General features: G+C 45.3%; 1 protein-coding gene and 1 long non-coding RNA gene across 4 annotated transcripts in view; both read left to right on the forward strand.

Moving 5' to 3' along the window:
• bmp2k (BMP2 inducible kinase) overlaps window positions 1–16,361 on the forward strand; it is a 94,227-nt gene that overhangs the window by 17,687 nt on the left and 60,179 nt on the right. For both annotated transcript variants that reach the window (XM_042320245.1, XM_042320244.1), the window contains exon 2: window positions 16,037–16,155. In XM_042320245.1, the coding sequence (XP_042176179.1) occupies window positions 16,037–16,155 (119 nt within the window). The remainder of the gene's footprint in view (window positions 1–16,036; window positions 16,156–16,361) is intronic.
• On the forward strand, window positions 220–1,602 carry LOC121846331. 2 transcript variants are annotated; one of them, XR_006083182.1, is made up of 4 exons: window positions 220–405; window positions 795–926; window positions 999–1,130; window positions 1,191–1,602. It is a non-coding gene; the product is annotated as an uncharacterized LOC121846331 (long non-coding RNA). The 2 variants fall into 2 exon arrangements; XR_006083181.1 differs by lacking the exon at window positions 795–926 and having other exon boundaries at window positions 222–449.

The following is a 16,361-nucleotide window of genomic DNA, read 5'->3' on the forward strand; positions in this document are numbered from 1 at the left end:
TTGATACATTTGATTTCCATTGATAATATTTGTGTGATTTTTGTCGTCAGCACATTCAACTATGTAAAGAAAAAAGTATTTAATAAGAATATTTCATTCAGATCTAGGATGTGTTATTTTAGTGTTCTATTTTTTTGAGGTGTGTGTGTGTGTGTGTATGAACACACACACACACACACACACACACACAGGCTACATCACATGTATACGACCCATATTAAGGGTTAACTCAGTAGTTGTGTGAAGGTCCCTTCTGCTACTTGACTGAATTCATTCTCGACTTCTAGTCTGTTGCTGTTCCTTGTGAGGCAATACAGGTCTTCATTGGTCAGTCTGTTGCTATCCTTGTGAGGCAATACAGGTCTTCATTGGTCAGTCTGTTGCTATCCTTGTGAGGCAATACAGGTCTTCATTGGTCAGTCTGTTGCTATCCTTGTGAGGCAATACAGGTCTTCATTGGTCAGTCTGTTGCTATCCTTGTGAGGCAATACAGGTCTTCATTGGTCAGTCTGTTGCTATCCTTGTGAGGCAATACAGGTCTTCATTGGTCAGTCTGTTGCTATCCTTGTGAGGCAATACAGGTCTTCATTGGTCAGTCTGTTGCTATCCTTGTGAGGCAATACAGGTCTTCATTGGTCAGTCTGTTGCTATCCTTGTGAGGCAATACAGGTCTTCATTGGTCAGTCTGTTGCTATCCTTGTGAGGCAATACAGGTCTTCATTGGTCAGTCTGTTGCTATCCTTGTGAGGCAATACAGGTCTTCATTGGTCAGTCTGTTGCTATCCTTGTTACAGGTCTTCATTGGTCAGTCTGTTGCTATCCTTGTGAGGCAATACAGGTCTTCATTGGTCAGTCTGTTGCTATCCTTGTGAGGCAATACAGGTCTTCATTGGTCAGTCTGTTGCTATCCTTGTGAGGCAATACAGGTCTTCATTGGTCAGTCTGTTGCTATCCTTGTGAGGGCAGGTCTTCATTGGTCAGTCTGTTATCCTTGTGAGGTCTTCATTGGTCAGTCTGTTGCTATCCTTGTGAGGCAATACAGGTCTTCATTGGTCAGTCTGTTGCTATCCTTGTGAGGCAATACAGGTCTTCATTGGTCAGTCTGTTGCTATCCTTGTGAGGCAATACAGGTCTTCATTGGTCAGCTATCCTGTCTTCATTGGTCAGTCTATCCTTGTGAGGCAATACAGGTCTTCATTGGTCAGTCTGTTGCTATCCTTGTGAGGCAATACAGGTCTTCATTGGTCAGTCTGTTGCTATCCTTGTGAGGCAATACAGGTCTTCATTGGTCAGTCTGTTGCTATCCTTGTGAGGCAATACAGGTCTTCATTGGTCAGTCTGTTGCTATCCTTGTGAGGCAATACAGGTCTTCATTGGTCAGTCTGTTGCTATCCTTGTGAGGCAATACAGGTCTTCATTGGTCAGTCTGTTGCTATCCTTGTGAGGCAATACAGGTCTTCATTGGTCAGTCTGTTGCTATCCTTGTGAGGCAATACAGGTCTTCATTGGTCAGTCTGTTGCTATCCTTGTGAGGCAATACAGGTCTTCATTGGTCAGTCTGTTGCTATCCTTGTGAGGCAATACAGGTCTTCATTGGTCAGTCTGTTGTCTTCTATCCTTGTGAGGCAATACAGGTCTTCATTGGTCAGTCTGTTGCTATCCTTGTGAGGCAATACAGGTCTTCATTGGTCAGTCTGTTGCTATCCTTGTGAGGCAATACAGGTCTTCATTGGTCAGTCTGTTGCTATCCTTGTGAGGCAATACAGGTCTTCATTGGTCAGTCTGTTGCTATCCTTGTGAGGCAATACAGGTCTTCATTGGTCAGTCTGTTGCTATCCTTGTGAGGCAATACAGGTCTTCATTGGTCAGTCTGTTGCTATCCTTGTGAGGCAATACAGGTCTTCATTGGTCAGTCTGTTGCTATCCTTGTGAGGCAATACAGGTCTTCATTGGTCAGTCTGTTGCTATCCTTGTGAGGCAATACAGGTCTTCATTGGTCAGTCTGTTGCTATCCTTGTGAGGCAATACAGGTCTTCATTGGTCAGTCTGTTGCTATCCTTGTGAGGCAATACAGGTCTTCATTGGTCAGTCTGTTGCTATCCTTGTGAGGCAATACAGGTCTTCATTGGTCAGTCTGTTGCTATCCTTGTGAGGCAATAGGTCTTCAGGTCTTCATTGAGGCAATACAGGTCTTCATTGGTCAGTCTGTTGCTATCCTTGTGAGGCAATACAGGTCTTCATTGGTCAGTCTGTTGCTATCCTTGTGAGGCAATACAGGTCTTCATTGGTCAGTCTGTTGCTATCCTTGTGAGGCAATACAGGTCTTCATTGGTCAGTCTGTTGCTATCCTTGTGAGGCAATACAGGTCTTCATTGGTCAGTCTGTTGCTATCCTTGTGAGGCAATCTGCACAGGTCTTCATTGGTCAGTCTGTTGCTATCCTTGTGAGGCAATACAGGTCTTCATTGGTCAGTCTGTTGCTATCCTTGTGAGGCAATACAGGTCTTCATTGGTCAGTCTGTTGCTATCCTTGTGAGGCAATACAGGTCTTCATTGGTCAGTCTGTTGCTATCCTTGTGAGGCAATACAGGTCTTCATTGGTCAGTCTGTTGCTATCCTTGTGAGGCAATACAGGTCTTCATTGGTCAGTCTGTTGCTATCCTTGTGAGGCAATACAGGTCTTCATTGGTCAGTCTGTTGCTATCCTTGTGAGGCAATACAGGTCTTCATTGGTCAGTCTGTTGCTATCCTTGTGAGGCAATACAGGTCTTCATTGGTCAGTCTGTTGCTATCCTTGTGAGGCAATACAGGTCTTCATTGGTCAGTCTGTTGCTATCCTTGTGAGGCAATACAGGTCTTCATTGGTCAGTCTGTTGCTATCCTTGTGAGGCAATACAGGTCTTCATTGGTCAGTCCGTTTTTTTTCACAATGTTCAATTGTTGAAAAATGTTGCTTCACAGGAATAAGTGACGACATATTTCACATTTTTTGTACACAGTGTTTCAGAAGTGGATACTGTCTGACACGAGGCAGAAATGGGTAACACCTGATCTTAGTTCACCTTGCAGTTTGCCTGTATCTCATCACTCTCTATTTCCAGCACGGTCAGGACAGAGGGCTGTGATGACACTGGCACATGAAAAGGGGGGTTCTCAATGAAGTTGAGTAAACTTGCACTCCATAATATCCTTTTAGTACGTCTGGGTTGGATGTGGTGACTGCTCTGAGTTTTTGGGGAAATGAACAACCTGTCAGGTATGCACAGTGTGTTGACTTTTTTTATTTTATTTTGAAATGCTGTGACCACACCTAGCATTTTGTCTGGAGTTTTCTCTTTCCCTTGGAGCTGGAGACTCCCCGTGTTCAGGTGGCAGGTGATGTCAGTTAAAGAGCCAGCTTTAATATCCACTGTGGATCCTCCCGGCTCTGGCTCTACTCTCTCCCCTGGCTGTGGATCCTCCCGGCTCTGGCTCTACTCTCTCCCCTGGCTGTGGATCCTCCCGGCTCTGGCTCTACTCTCTCCCTGGCTGTGGATCCTCCCGGCTCTGGCTCTACTCTCTCCCCTGGCTGTGGATCCTCCCGGCTCTGGCTCTACTCTCTCCCCTGGCTGTGGATCCTCCCGGCTCTGGCTCTACTCTCTCCCCTGGCTTGCAACAAATTCACGGATTTGAGGGAGGAGTGAGAAATCTTTCCAAAACAACCATCTCGCCTCATTTGTGAAATAGCAAGTCGCCTTATTCTGTCTGGTATTCCTCAAGAAACCCGTGGAATTACCGGTGATTTATTCGCAGTAATGTTAAGCACGATTTACTGCATCGCATTCTTTTATGTCGGTCTTTTGAGTTTAGTCACAAGTGCTTTCTGACGAATGATGCAATGAAATGTAACACATTGGGGAATATCCTCTCTTTCTCATCAGGCCTATGAGTCCCGTCTCCTTCCCTCCTTCCCTCCCTATGAGTCCCGTCTCCTTCCCTCGCGTGTTTTGGGGCACCGTCAGTGCACACAGAACATCCTCTCTCTTTCTCATCAGGCCTATGAGTCCCGTCTCCTTCCCTCCCTATGAGTCCCTTCTCCTTCCCTTGTGTGTTTTGGGGCACCGTCAGTGCACACAGATGCCAGATTTAACCTGCCAATTTATTATCAGCAAAAAAATGTATCAAGGGCTTTCATAACATCTTCTCTTGTTTTGTCCCTGAAGGAGCAGTAAACATGAAAGTTGTACTTCCCTCCCTTTGTCCTTCTCTCCTTCCCTCCCTTGGTCCTTCCCTCCCCTCCCTTTGTCTTTCCCTTCCTTCCCTTTGTCCTGTCCTTCCCCTTTGACTGACCTTCCCTCCCTCCCTTTGACCTCCCCTCCCTCCCTTTGTCCTTCTCTCCTTCCCTCCCTCCCTTTGTCCTTCTCTTCCTCCCCTCCCTCCCTTTGTCCTTTTATTTTACCATGTTAAATCATGACCGACGTGTTTTTGATTCTTATTCAAGAGAGACAAGTCCAATCACTAGAGAACACGTTTCTTTAAAACGTGTTATAAACCTAGTCGTACCTTTAGTCTTCCTGAAAGTTGGCTATAAGATAATGAGTTGACAAGGAAAGGATGATTGGGGGGGGATGGCTATGCAATTTATCAATTTCATACAATCGTTTTAAAATGCAAAAACCCAATACATGACTCGTCCATTATTCATCAGCGTTGATTTAGTCTATATAAATACTAGGTTTGAGAGGATTGGCACATTGTCCATTTTGACACGTTGGTGCATTATAAGCCACACCCTTTTCTACTGCTGTTGAATAATTCATGAATGGTCACATTCAACCTGGTTTTTAAGACACATATTTTTATTTATTTATTTAGGAGCAAGCATTGACAGTCTGCATTGTATGAAAGGAAGTCCACACATCATACACACCTATAGGCTGGCGTTTCTACTCCCCCAGGGAGCCTGTAGGCTGGCGTTTCTACACCCCCAGGGAGCCTGTAGGCTGGCGTTTCTACTCCCCCAGGGAGCCTGTAGGCTGGCGTTTCTACTCCCCCAGGGTGTCTGTAGGCTGGCGTTTCTACTCCCCAGGGAGCCTGTAGGCTGGCGTTTCTACTCCCCCAGGGAGCCTGTAGGCTGGCGTTTCTACTCCCCCAGGGAGCCTGTAGGCTGGCGTTTCTACTCCCCCAGGGAGCCTGTAGGCTGGCGTTTCTACACCCCCAGGGAGCCTGTAGGCTGGCGTTTCTACTCCCCCAGGGAGCCTGTAGGCTGGCGTTTCTACTCCCCCAGGGTGTCTGTAGGCTGGCGTTTCTACTCCCCCAGGGTGTCTGTAGGCTGGCGTTTCTACACCTATGTGCTCTTGAAAAATGGTGTTTTACCATAATAAAAATATCCTCCCTTTATCCTTCCCTCCCTTTGTCCTTCTCTCCTTCCCTCCCCTTTGTCCTTCCTTCTCTCCTTCCCTCCCCTTTGTCCTTCCTTCTCTCCCTCCCTCCCTTGCTACTTCCCCCCCCCTCTCTCCTTCTCTCCCTCCCTCGGGAGGGATGTTGTCACTCTGTTTTCTTCCCTTCTAAAAGGCTTGTCACCAGTAAATCATCTGTCAGGAGAAGTACGTCACCGTTTCCCTGCTTTTCTAACATCCTGTACTGGGCCCTGTGCCTTGGTATACTAAACATGCAAAGTCTAGTCTAGTAGGTGTCTAACCAAAAAGACAGTGTCTGTTAGGATCACAACTCTTCTCTCACCATGTTCTACAGAAGATAGAAACGGCCCTGGTTTGAAGAAGACGCATCTTAAAACAGCAGCGTGTCTATACTATGAAATATACTGAGCACATATATGAACACAACATGTAAAGTGTTGGTCCCATGTTGTTAAATGAGCTGAAATAAAAGATCCCAGAAATGTTCCATATGCACCAAAAGATTGTTTCTCTCAAATTTTTGTGCACAAATTTGTTTAAATCCCTGTTTGAGCATTTCTCCTTTGCCAAGAATAATCCAATCCACCTGGCATGTGGCATATCAAGAAGCTGATTTTTTAAAACCGCATGATAATTACACAGGTGCACCTTGTGCTGGGGACAAGAGGACACTCAAACGTGCAGTTGTCACACACAACACAATGGCACAGATATATCAAGTTTTGTGGGAGAGTGTAATTGTCATGCTGACTGCAGGAATGTTCACCAGAGCGGTTGAAAAATAATACACAATTTAATATATTATATCAACTAAAACACAAGTCCAAATCCACACCGGAGTTGCTTACCAAGAAGACAGTGAATGTTCTTGAGTGGTCGAGTTACAGGTTTGACTTAAATCTACTTGAAAATCTATGGCAACACCTAAATGGTTGTCTAGTAATGATCAACAACCAATTCAACAAAGCTCAAATAATTTTGAATATAATAATGGGTTAATGTTGTACATTCCTGTTGTGGAAAGCTCAAGAGACTTACCCAGAAGGCTTAGCTGCCAGAGATGCATCTACAATGTATTGACTCAAGTATTCACACCCATTGTAAATTCGTTTTCCGGATCTCATTTTCAATACATTTGCTAAAATGTCTAAACATGTTAGTTTTTTGTCATTATGATGTACAGTGTATTCAGACCCCTTAACTTTTCCCACATTTTATGTCATTACAGCCTTATTCTAAAATGGATAAAAAAAATAACAAGTCATTATCAATCTACACACTATAGCCCATAATGACAAAGCAATTTTTTTAAATTTTTTAATATATATTTTGTTTATGGCCCATAAGCAAAAACTTTTTAATTATTATTATTTAAATGTATTATTTTAAAATAATGTTTGCAAATCTCTTAATAAACAGATGCCTTCTTTACATCAGTATTCAGACTATGAGAATTGAAATTTAGCTCCGGTGCATCCTGTTTCCATTGACAGAGCTCATAGCGACCATTGGAGAACCTTCCAGAAGGACAACCATCTCTGCAATACTCCACCAATCAGGCCTTTTATGATAGTCTGGTCTGATGGAAGCCACTCCTCTGTAAAAGGCACATGACAGCCCACTTGGAGTTTGCCAAAAGGCACCTAAAGGACTCTCAGACCATGAGAAACAAGATTCTCTGGTCTGATGAAACCAAGCTTGAACTCTCTGGCCTGAATGCCAAGTGTCACGTCTGGAGGACACCTGGCACCATCTCCATGGTGGAGCAGAGGTCCTTGATGAAAACCTGCTAAGGACCTCAAGACTGGGGCAAAGATTCAACTTCCAACAGAACAATGACCCCAAGCACACAGCCAAGACAACGCAGGAGTGGCTTCGGGACAAGTCTCTGAATGTCCTCGAGTGACCCTACCAGAGCCCGGACTTGAACCCGATCGAACATTTCTGGAGAGACCAGAAAATAGCTGTGCAGCAATGCTCCCCATCCAACCTGACAGAGCTTGAGAAGATCTGCAGAGAAGAATGGGAAAAACTTCCCAAATACAGATGTGCCAAGCTTGTAGCGTCATTACCCAAGAAGACTTGAGGCTGTAATCGCTGCCAAAGTACTGAATAAATGGTCTGAATACTTATGTAAATGTGAGATTTTGTAATATATCTTCTAAAAATGTCTAAATCTGTTTTTTACTTTGTCATTATGGGGTATGGTGTGTAGATTGGGGGGGGGACTATTTAATCCATTTGGTTACAGCCTTGTTCTAATGTGGAAAAAGTCAAGGGGTCTGAATACTTTCTGAATGCCACTCTATTGTGTGTGTGTGTGTGTGTGTGTGTGTGTGTGTGTGTGTGTGGAAAAAATAATATTTTGAATTCATTTTGATTTCCGGCTGTAACACAAGGTGGAATTAGTGAAGGGGTGTCAATACTTTTCTGTCGGCTCCTTCAGTATCAACGAGCTTCTACACATCTGTTTTTAGGAGCGCAATGATGAGTTGGCAACTTAGTGACCTCCCCCCCCTCCCCCCTCCCCCAGCATCGTGATTTTAGAAGTTCACCATGTACCTCTCTGTTCTTGATTTTAGAAGTTCACCATGTACCTCTCTGTTCTTGTAGGACATGTTTGTTTTGTTAAAAGGACAGACGCTGTACAGATATGATAGTCGTAGTTTTGTAAACGTAGTTTTGTGAGATGGATGATAAGTTTTAGTCTATTTTCACTCTATTTTTAAATGTAATTTTTTTTAAAGGGGATGACGACTGTGGCCCCACTTTGAATGAATGTTTTAGTTTACACAGGGACCTGGGGATTGAATGATGTTGATTTATTCTCTCCCTTCTTCCCTCTCTGCATGGAACCTTCCATTTTAATCTCAGTGCCGTTCCAGAGCCTCTCATACAGGGTCTTTAGGTAGAGGCACCGTCACCTCTCTTTAGGCGTATAAATATCTGACCCATAACCTCTCTCTCGCTCTGTCTCTCTGTCTCTCTCTCTCGGTCTCTCTCTCTGTCGCTCTGTCTGTCTCTCCCTCCCCTGTTTTTACAGTCACGAAGGGAAGAGGGGGGTTAAAACCACAGTGGTAGTTGTAGGCTAGCTTAATAGTACTGATTTTATTACATTTTTTGGGGGGGGGGCTAAAGTGAGAATCAGTGAGGGTTTGTGTGTGTGTGTCCGGCCAGCTACATCAACTGATTTGATGTACCCTTGAGCCAGTGCTGCTGATTATTAACTACAGATGGGCTTGATGATTAAATGACCAATTGAATCATGTATGCTTGTATTAGAGCACACCACCAAATGAGTGGAGGTTGAGGAAAGGTTTGGGGGGGAGAAACTCTGAAATAAATGCATGTCTAGACTAGTGTTTAGCTTTTTATTACAGCCATTCAGAAAAATGGATGAACCTGCTTTTACAGCTCTATTTTTAGTACCATGGGGTTTGCAGCCGTTCCACCCACGCCTCTCAGCTATGGAAATAGTGAAAGTCATGTGACGTTGGTTCTAGAGATCTGTCCTATGGTCAAATAGAATTTTATTTTAAAAAAAGCATGGATGCCATTTACTTGTTTTTCAATCAAAGTTCACAGCTGGAGAGGAGCAGGCTGAGGTTATAATGGAGGTCAGTATTTTTTTTAGCTGTGTACCAAAAGAAGTGGGGGGGGCTTCCATTTTTTTTTGCTGATAAAAGCCAATCCTAAACTGTTGCTTTTAAAGCAAGAGGCTAGTGTCCTCTTTCTTTCTCCAAATCCACAAACTGAGGCCACCATTGTGTTCAGCGTTTAGGCTCTATCATGTTTGACATTCTTGTAACAAATGGGCAATCTAGCTAATTAGACAGAATTTATTATTTATTTAAAAAATAAAATATATTAATAAAAAAATAAATTATATATATATATATATATATTTACACACACACACAATAGTGGCATTCAGAAATATTCAGACCCCTTGACTTTTTCCTGTAAGGCTGTAAAAAATGGATTAAATAGTTCCCCCCCATTTTTTTATATATATATATATATATATATATATATATATGAGATAAAGCTGTTATACAGTGGAGGCATCAGGATTACCCTGCCGGTGTTGTCAAAGGTGACGATGTTCCTCATCAAAGGGCTTCCGTGGATTCCAGAACACCTGGAAAGTTCCAGAGAGTGATTGTTAGTGTGCTCAGTGTTCCGTCAAGGGTTCCGATCTACTCTCCTGGTGCGGAATCTATCGACTACACGCCGAAAGCAAGCTGTGCTCAATTTTTTAAATATATTTTTTAGGTCCCACAACCGTCTATCTGCGCAGTAGTTCTCCAACGTCATCATGTTGTAACTCTGGGAGAATCTTTTTAAAACGTAGCTATTGAAACTTTTTATTTTTATTAAAAACACCATTTTGAATTGATACATTGATTGGACTGATAAAAGCACACGAGGAGCTGTAGCAGAGCTCCGTCTACATGGACTGGTATTTTAATCAACAAATAGGCTAAAATGATTTTCTCAATGGGATTTTTTTCTCCTTCTCCCGGACAATTGGCCGGCAGCAATTTTATCTTTCGTCTTTTCAAAAAATTTTGGGGTCCAAAAGCTGCCTACTACCGACTAACCAAAACCTTTTTGCTGGATTAATGTATCCAGAATTTAAGAATGTGTTTCATTCAAGTGAACAAATTCTTATTTACAACGACGGTCTAGGAACAGTGGGGTTAACTGGCCTAGGAACAGTGGGGTCAACTGGCCTAGGAACAGTGGGGTCAACTGGCCTAGGAACAGTGGGGTCAACTGGCCTAGGAACAGTGGGGTTAACTGGCCTAGGAACAGTGGGGTTAACTGGCCTAGGAACAGTGGGGTTAACTGGCCTAGGAACAGTGGGGTTAACTGGCCTAGGAACAGTGGGGTTAACTGGCCTAGGAACAGTGGGGTTAACTGGCCTAGGAACAGTGGGGTTAACTGGCCTAGGAACAGTGGGGTTAACTGGCCTAGGAACAGTGGGGTTAACTGGCCTAGGAACAGTGGGGTTAACTGGCCTAGGAACAGTGCCACCTGCCTCCTCTACACTCTACCACTAGGCTACCTGCCATCCCCTATGGAGTTACCAAAACCACACAACCCTCTACACTGGAGTTCTACATAGAGACTGGAGGTTTGTTTGTTTGTTTGTTTGTTTGTGGATGTTCCATTAGAGTGGACGGATGGGCACAGAATGTCATTCAACACAAATTCCTTTTCACGCACAACAAACACTTCCTTGAAGAATCCCTACTGTTGACCAATCATTGACGAAGGTTCTACTGACTTACACATTTCAACACACACACACAAAAAATGTTCACAAACTGTTCCCGAAATGGGAAGCATGCGGACCCCTATCTATTTCACGCTCATCTCTGTCTGTGTGAGGGGCCTCATCTCTGTCTGTGTGAGGGGCCTCATCTCTGTCTGTGTGAGGGGCCTCATCTCTGTCTGTGTGAGGGGCCTCATCTCTGTCTGTGTGAGGGGCCTCATCTCTGTCTGTGTGAGGGGCCTCATCTCTGTCTGTGTGAGGTTAGCCTCATCTCTGTCTGTGTGAGGGGCCTCATCTCTGTCTGTGTGAGGGGCCTCATCTCTGTCTGTGTGATCTCTGTCTGTGTGAGGGGCCTCATCTCTGTCTGTGTGAGGGGCCTCATCTCTGTCTGTGTGAGGGGCCTCATCTCTGTCTGTGTGAGGGGCCTCATCTCTGTCTGTGTGAGGGGCCTCATCTCTGTCTGTGTGAGGGGCCTCATCTCTGTCTGTGTGAGGGGCCTCATCTCTGTCTGTGTGAGGGGCCTCATCTCTGTCTGTGTGAGGGGCCTCATCTCTGTCTGTGTGAGGGGCCTCATCTCTGTCTGTGTGAGGGGCCTCATCTCTGTCTGTGTGAGGGGCCAAATCTCTGTCTGTGTGAGGGGATCTCTGTCTGTGTGAGGGGCCTCATCTCTGTCTGTGTGAGGGGCCTCATCTCTGTCTGTGTGAGGGGCCTCATCTCTGTCTGTGTGAGGGGCCTCAGAATGTCATGTCCTTGTGTGAGGGGCCTCATCTCTGTCTGTGTTGAGGGGCCTCATCTCTGTCTGTGTGAGGGGCCTCATCTCTGTCTGTGTGAGGGGCCTCATCTCTGTCTGTGTGAGGGGCCTCATCTCTGTCTGTGTGAGGGGCCTCATCTCTGTCTGTGTGAGGGGCCTCATCTCTGTCTGTGTGAGGGGCCTCATCTCTGTCTGTGTGAGGGGCCTCATCTCTGTCTGTGTGAGGGGCCTCATCTCTGTCTGTGTGAGGGGCCTCATCTCTGTCTGTGTGAGGGGCCTCATCTCTGTCTGTGTGAGGGGCCTCATCTCTGTCTGTGAGGGGCCTCATCTCTGTCTGTGTGAGGGGCCTCATCTCTGTCTGTGTGAGGGGCCTCATCTCTGTCTGTGTGAGGGGCCTCATCTCTGTCTGTGTGAGGGGCCTCATCTCTGTCTGTGTGAGGGGCCTCATCTCTGTCTGTGTGAGGGGCCTCATCTCTGTCTGTGTGAGGGGCCTCATCTCTGTCTGTGTGAGGGGCCTCATCTCTGTCTGTGTGAGGGGCCTCATCTCTGTCTGTGTGAGGGGCCTCATCTCTGTCTGCACAAATCCCCCTAACAAACTATCTCTCCTGAGGCACTCTCTGGGAGAATAATGGACTCTATAGCCACTGCACTTCTGTGTGTGTGTGTGTGTGTGCACGAAAGGATTTAGACTGATTTAGTGAGATCCTGAACCATATGGTCTCTGTCAAGTAGTCAGGCAGAGACGCAGGCTCTGGGGAGAGCGACTGGGAGGGCCCTTTCTCTTTCTCTCTAAAGCCACTTGTCTCTGTCTGTCTCTCTTGCTGCTTGCCTCCTCTCTTTCTCCCTTCCTGCTTGATATCTCATTAGTTTGAGTTCACTCACTTGGCACAACTTGAGTTCAAGGCCGTTTTTTGTACAGTTTTTATTGCAGTTCCAGTACAATCCGAACACAAACAGTTTCCTACCACTGATGGTAATGACTCTCGCTAGCGAGTTGGCTCCGTTTTAGGTCGTTATAAATATATGAATCGTTACGAGTAATGGAGAAGTTTCCCATCTGGACAGACCCGAGGAGGACAGCTAGACCCGTTCTGTATAGACCTGGTCGGACCCAAATCTGAGCCCCAAAAAAAAACATCAGGAAAGACCATTTAGTAAGCTACTTTTTTAACCAGAACTGCTGGAGCACGAGGCAGAGTGGTGATGTTCTGGCAGGGAGGAGCGAGAGATGAGAGACCACAAACAACCAAGCTGACTCGTGCTCTAGTCGACAAATAGCTGCTAAAGCTCAAATTAATGACATAGAAACCGGTCTTGACTGCATCAAACCGGGGAAAAACTAATTTGACTCAGCACGTGCTTTCTCCTCCTACACAGTAACGAACGACTCCATTCAAAACAGAGCAGTTCTTACCTGTTGGCTCTTAGTCGTTGTAGCCTATCCTCCCTAAATTCCCTTTCAAGTCTCATTCACTCAATTACATTCTGACCGCTCCCTACACTCACACACACACTCACACACACACACTCACACACACACACACGTGCTGAGTGAGCACACAAGCTCATGTTAGGCCTATGGAAATAAATGCCTATAAAAACATATCTGACAGGCTACAGAATTTTTATTTTTATTTTACCTTTATTTAACTTGGCAAGTCAGTTAAGAACAAATTCTTATTTTCAATGACGGCCTAGGAACAGTGGGTTAACTGCCTGTTCAGGGGCAGAACGACCAATTTTGTACCTTGTCAGCTCGGGGGTTTGAACTTGCAACCTTTCGGTTACTAGTCCAAAGCTCTAACCACTAGGCTACCCTTAAAATTAAAAATGGACTGGTTGAAGTTGGAAAATCATGTGTTCCAACAACGAGCAGTTTTGGAATAATTGATTCCCATCTATTTTCCCGCTAAGGCTCTTATGCTAGTGCCATTTGGGATTGGTTAGCCTAGGTTAGAGGTCGACCTCTAGCCTAGGTTATAACATTTTTTTCCCCCAGTGGGGGCCTTCCTCTACATAAATAAGAAATATATTAAATAAAAAAATGTCAATGCCCATCCCTAACCATCTCAATTTAATTTCACTAACTCATCATTTTATTAGGGTTGACCCTTCCTCCTTTCTTTGACCCCTGACCTACTAATTTGTCATGGTGATGGGTTTAGTCTGTTGTGTTGTAGGTTATCCTATCCAGATGTTATGTGAGGTGAGTCTAGCTGGTCCTCTAATAAGTCTGCTTCATGTGGCTCTGGTACAGACTAACTGCTACTGAGGATCGGGAGAAGGGGGGGGCGTAGACCAGACGCAGCATGGGACATGGGCCTTCCTTATCTTAATAGCTTATCACTGCTTTTTTCTCCTGTACATATATTATTATCAGTGCTAATTTCTCCTTAGCAGACTGTGCGGTGAGAGAATCGTGCGCCGCTGTCCTGTCACAGCCCCCTGTAGAGTTGACAGGACGTTGATCTATCTAGAATGTAGGCTGTTAGCCCACATGGACTTGACTCCTACTGCGGTCAGTCCCCTCTCTCTCTCTCTCCTCTCTGAATTACATTGTGTTGATATCAACTGGTTGTATTATACCGTGGATCTTTAGAAAGGCAGGAACCTCAGCAGTGATGTTGGCTTGTGGAAGCCATCTGTGCAATGACACAGCCTTGTTTTTGTAAATTAATAAACCAGACTTATTTCCCGAGCCCTTATCACTGTCGAGACACTTACTTTGTAATAAATAAATAAAAATATAATGAAATAAATCATATATGATATAACAGAAGAGAATAAATTATGCCTTTTAATAGAACACAAATTAGTTTTTTTATTTCTAAAATGTTTTTACCGAAAGATCGAGCTGTGACCGCCGTTCGTTTAGATGACTGATAACTACCTGCTCTTGGACAAACATGTTAAGGATGTTTTCAGCACCACACGAATAGGTGGACAGTTCCCTGATCCACTCTCGCTGTGTGACTGCTTGCCTACCTCTGTCTGTCTGTCTGCCCGGCTGTCTGTCTGCCCGGCTGTCTGTCTGCCCGGCTGTCTGTCTGCCCGGCTGTCTGTCTGCCCGGCTGTCTGTCTGCCCGGCTGTCTGTCTGCCCGGCTGTCTGTCTGCCCGGCTGTCTGTCTGCCCGGCTGTCTGTCTGCCCGGCTGTCTGTCTGCCCGGCTGTCTGTCTGGTCGTCTGCCCGGCTGTCTGTCTGGTCGTCTGCCCGGCTGTCTGTCTGGTCGTCTGCCCGGCTGTCTGTCTGTCTGCCCGGCTGTCTGTCTGCCCGGCTGTCTGTCTGCCCGGCTGTCTGTCTGCCCGGCTGTCTGCCTGTCTGCCCGGCTGTCTGTCTGCCCGGCTGTCTGTCTGCCCGGCTGTCTGTCTGTCTGGTCGTCTGCCCGGCTGTCTGTCTGTCTGCCCGGCTGTCTGTCTGTCTGCCCGGCTGTCTGTCTGTCTGTCTGTCTGCCCGGCTGTCTGTCTGTCTGCCCGGCTGTCTGTCTGTCTGCCCGGCTGTCTGCCCGGCTGTCTGTCTGTCTGCCCGGCTGTCTGTCTGCCTGTCTCGCCACTCACAGAGGAATTCACAACACAACTCCTGGGTAAAAATAAACGAGTGTATCTTGATTTAAACTGTTTCCAACCTGCAATATAATTGTTCTGAACAGCGACTTGAAAGAATGTTTTCATTCCACCCGCCGGGCTGATTTATTTATAGATTTATAAATAAATGAATGTTGGGTCAAACACAGGGAACCGTGAGACTCTACCTCGGGGAGCAGTGTGTTTGTGTTAGGCAACAAGGACGCCATTGTGGGGCGCTGCTTTGTTCCGGCCCTGCGCCGGGTCTTTGAAGCCACCCGCTCGGTCCCCTAATGAGAGAAACACACACGTGGACTAGTGACACCAGCTGTAGACTACGTGATGATGATGATGATAAGGGCTACATGATCACATCTCCACTTGATAATGTGCAGGGCTGTTTCCAGGCATAAGCGACATAAACCTATAAACATGTAAAGTTTCATGTTTCATGTGCTGAAATAAAACATCCCAGAAATGTTCCATACTCACGAAAAGCGTATTTCTTTAAAAAAATTGTGCACAGATTTGTTTATATCCTTGTTAGGGAGAATTTATCCTTTGCCAAGATGATGATGATGATGATAATAATAATAATAAGATAATCACCTGACAGGTGTCATATGGAGAAGCTGATTTTTAAACCTGGTCTGTCTGCTTTCCAACACACTAGGAGACAAATTCCCCGTTCAGCAGGACATTAACCTACAACACAAGCACAAATGCAATGCATGTTCAAGGTATTCACACCCCTCGACTTATGTTGTGTTGTAGCTTGAATTCAAAATTGTATTAAATATATATTTTCTCACCTACACACAATATCCGTTAATAAAGTGTCAACATGTTTGTTTTTTTGGAAAATCTTGCAAATTTATTGACATTTGAAGTACCGAAATATCTAATTTACGCAATTGTATATTTAATCAATTTGGCTGTAACACAACAAAAATGTGGAATAAGTCAAGGGGTCTGAATACTAGCTGAAGGTGTGTTATCTGTGTGTGTGTGTGTGTGTGCTAACCACTGTTCTCCTCCTCGCCAGGTGGGTTCTCTGTGGTGTTCCTGGCCCGGACACACAGTGGCATGCGTTGCGCTCTCAAGAGGATGTATGTCAACAACGTCCCTGACCTCAACATCTATAAGAGAGAGATCACTATTATGGTGTGTGTGTCTCCTGTGTGTGTGTGTGTCCTGTGTGTGTGTGTGTCCTGTGTGTGTGTGTGTGTGTGTGTGTGTGTGTGTCTCCTGTGTGTGTGTCTCCTGTGTGTGTGTCTCCTGTGTGTGTGTCTCCTGTGTGTGTGTGTCTCCTGTGTGTGTGTGTCTCCTGTGTGTGTGTGTCTCCTGTGTGTGTGTGTCTCCTGTGTGTG

The sequence above is a fragment of the Oncorhynchus tshawytscha genome, linkage group LG04 (genome assembly GCF_018296145.1).
Source record: "Oncorhynchus tshawytscha isolate Ot180627B linkage group LG04, Otsh_v2.0, whole genome shotgun sequence".
NCBI classification, from domain to species: Eukaryota; Metazoa; Chordata; class Actinopteri; order Salmoniformes; family Salmonidae; genus Oncorhynchus; species Oncorhynchus tshawytscha.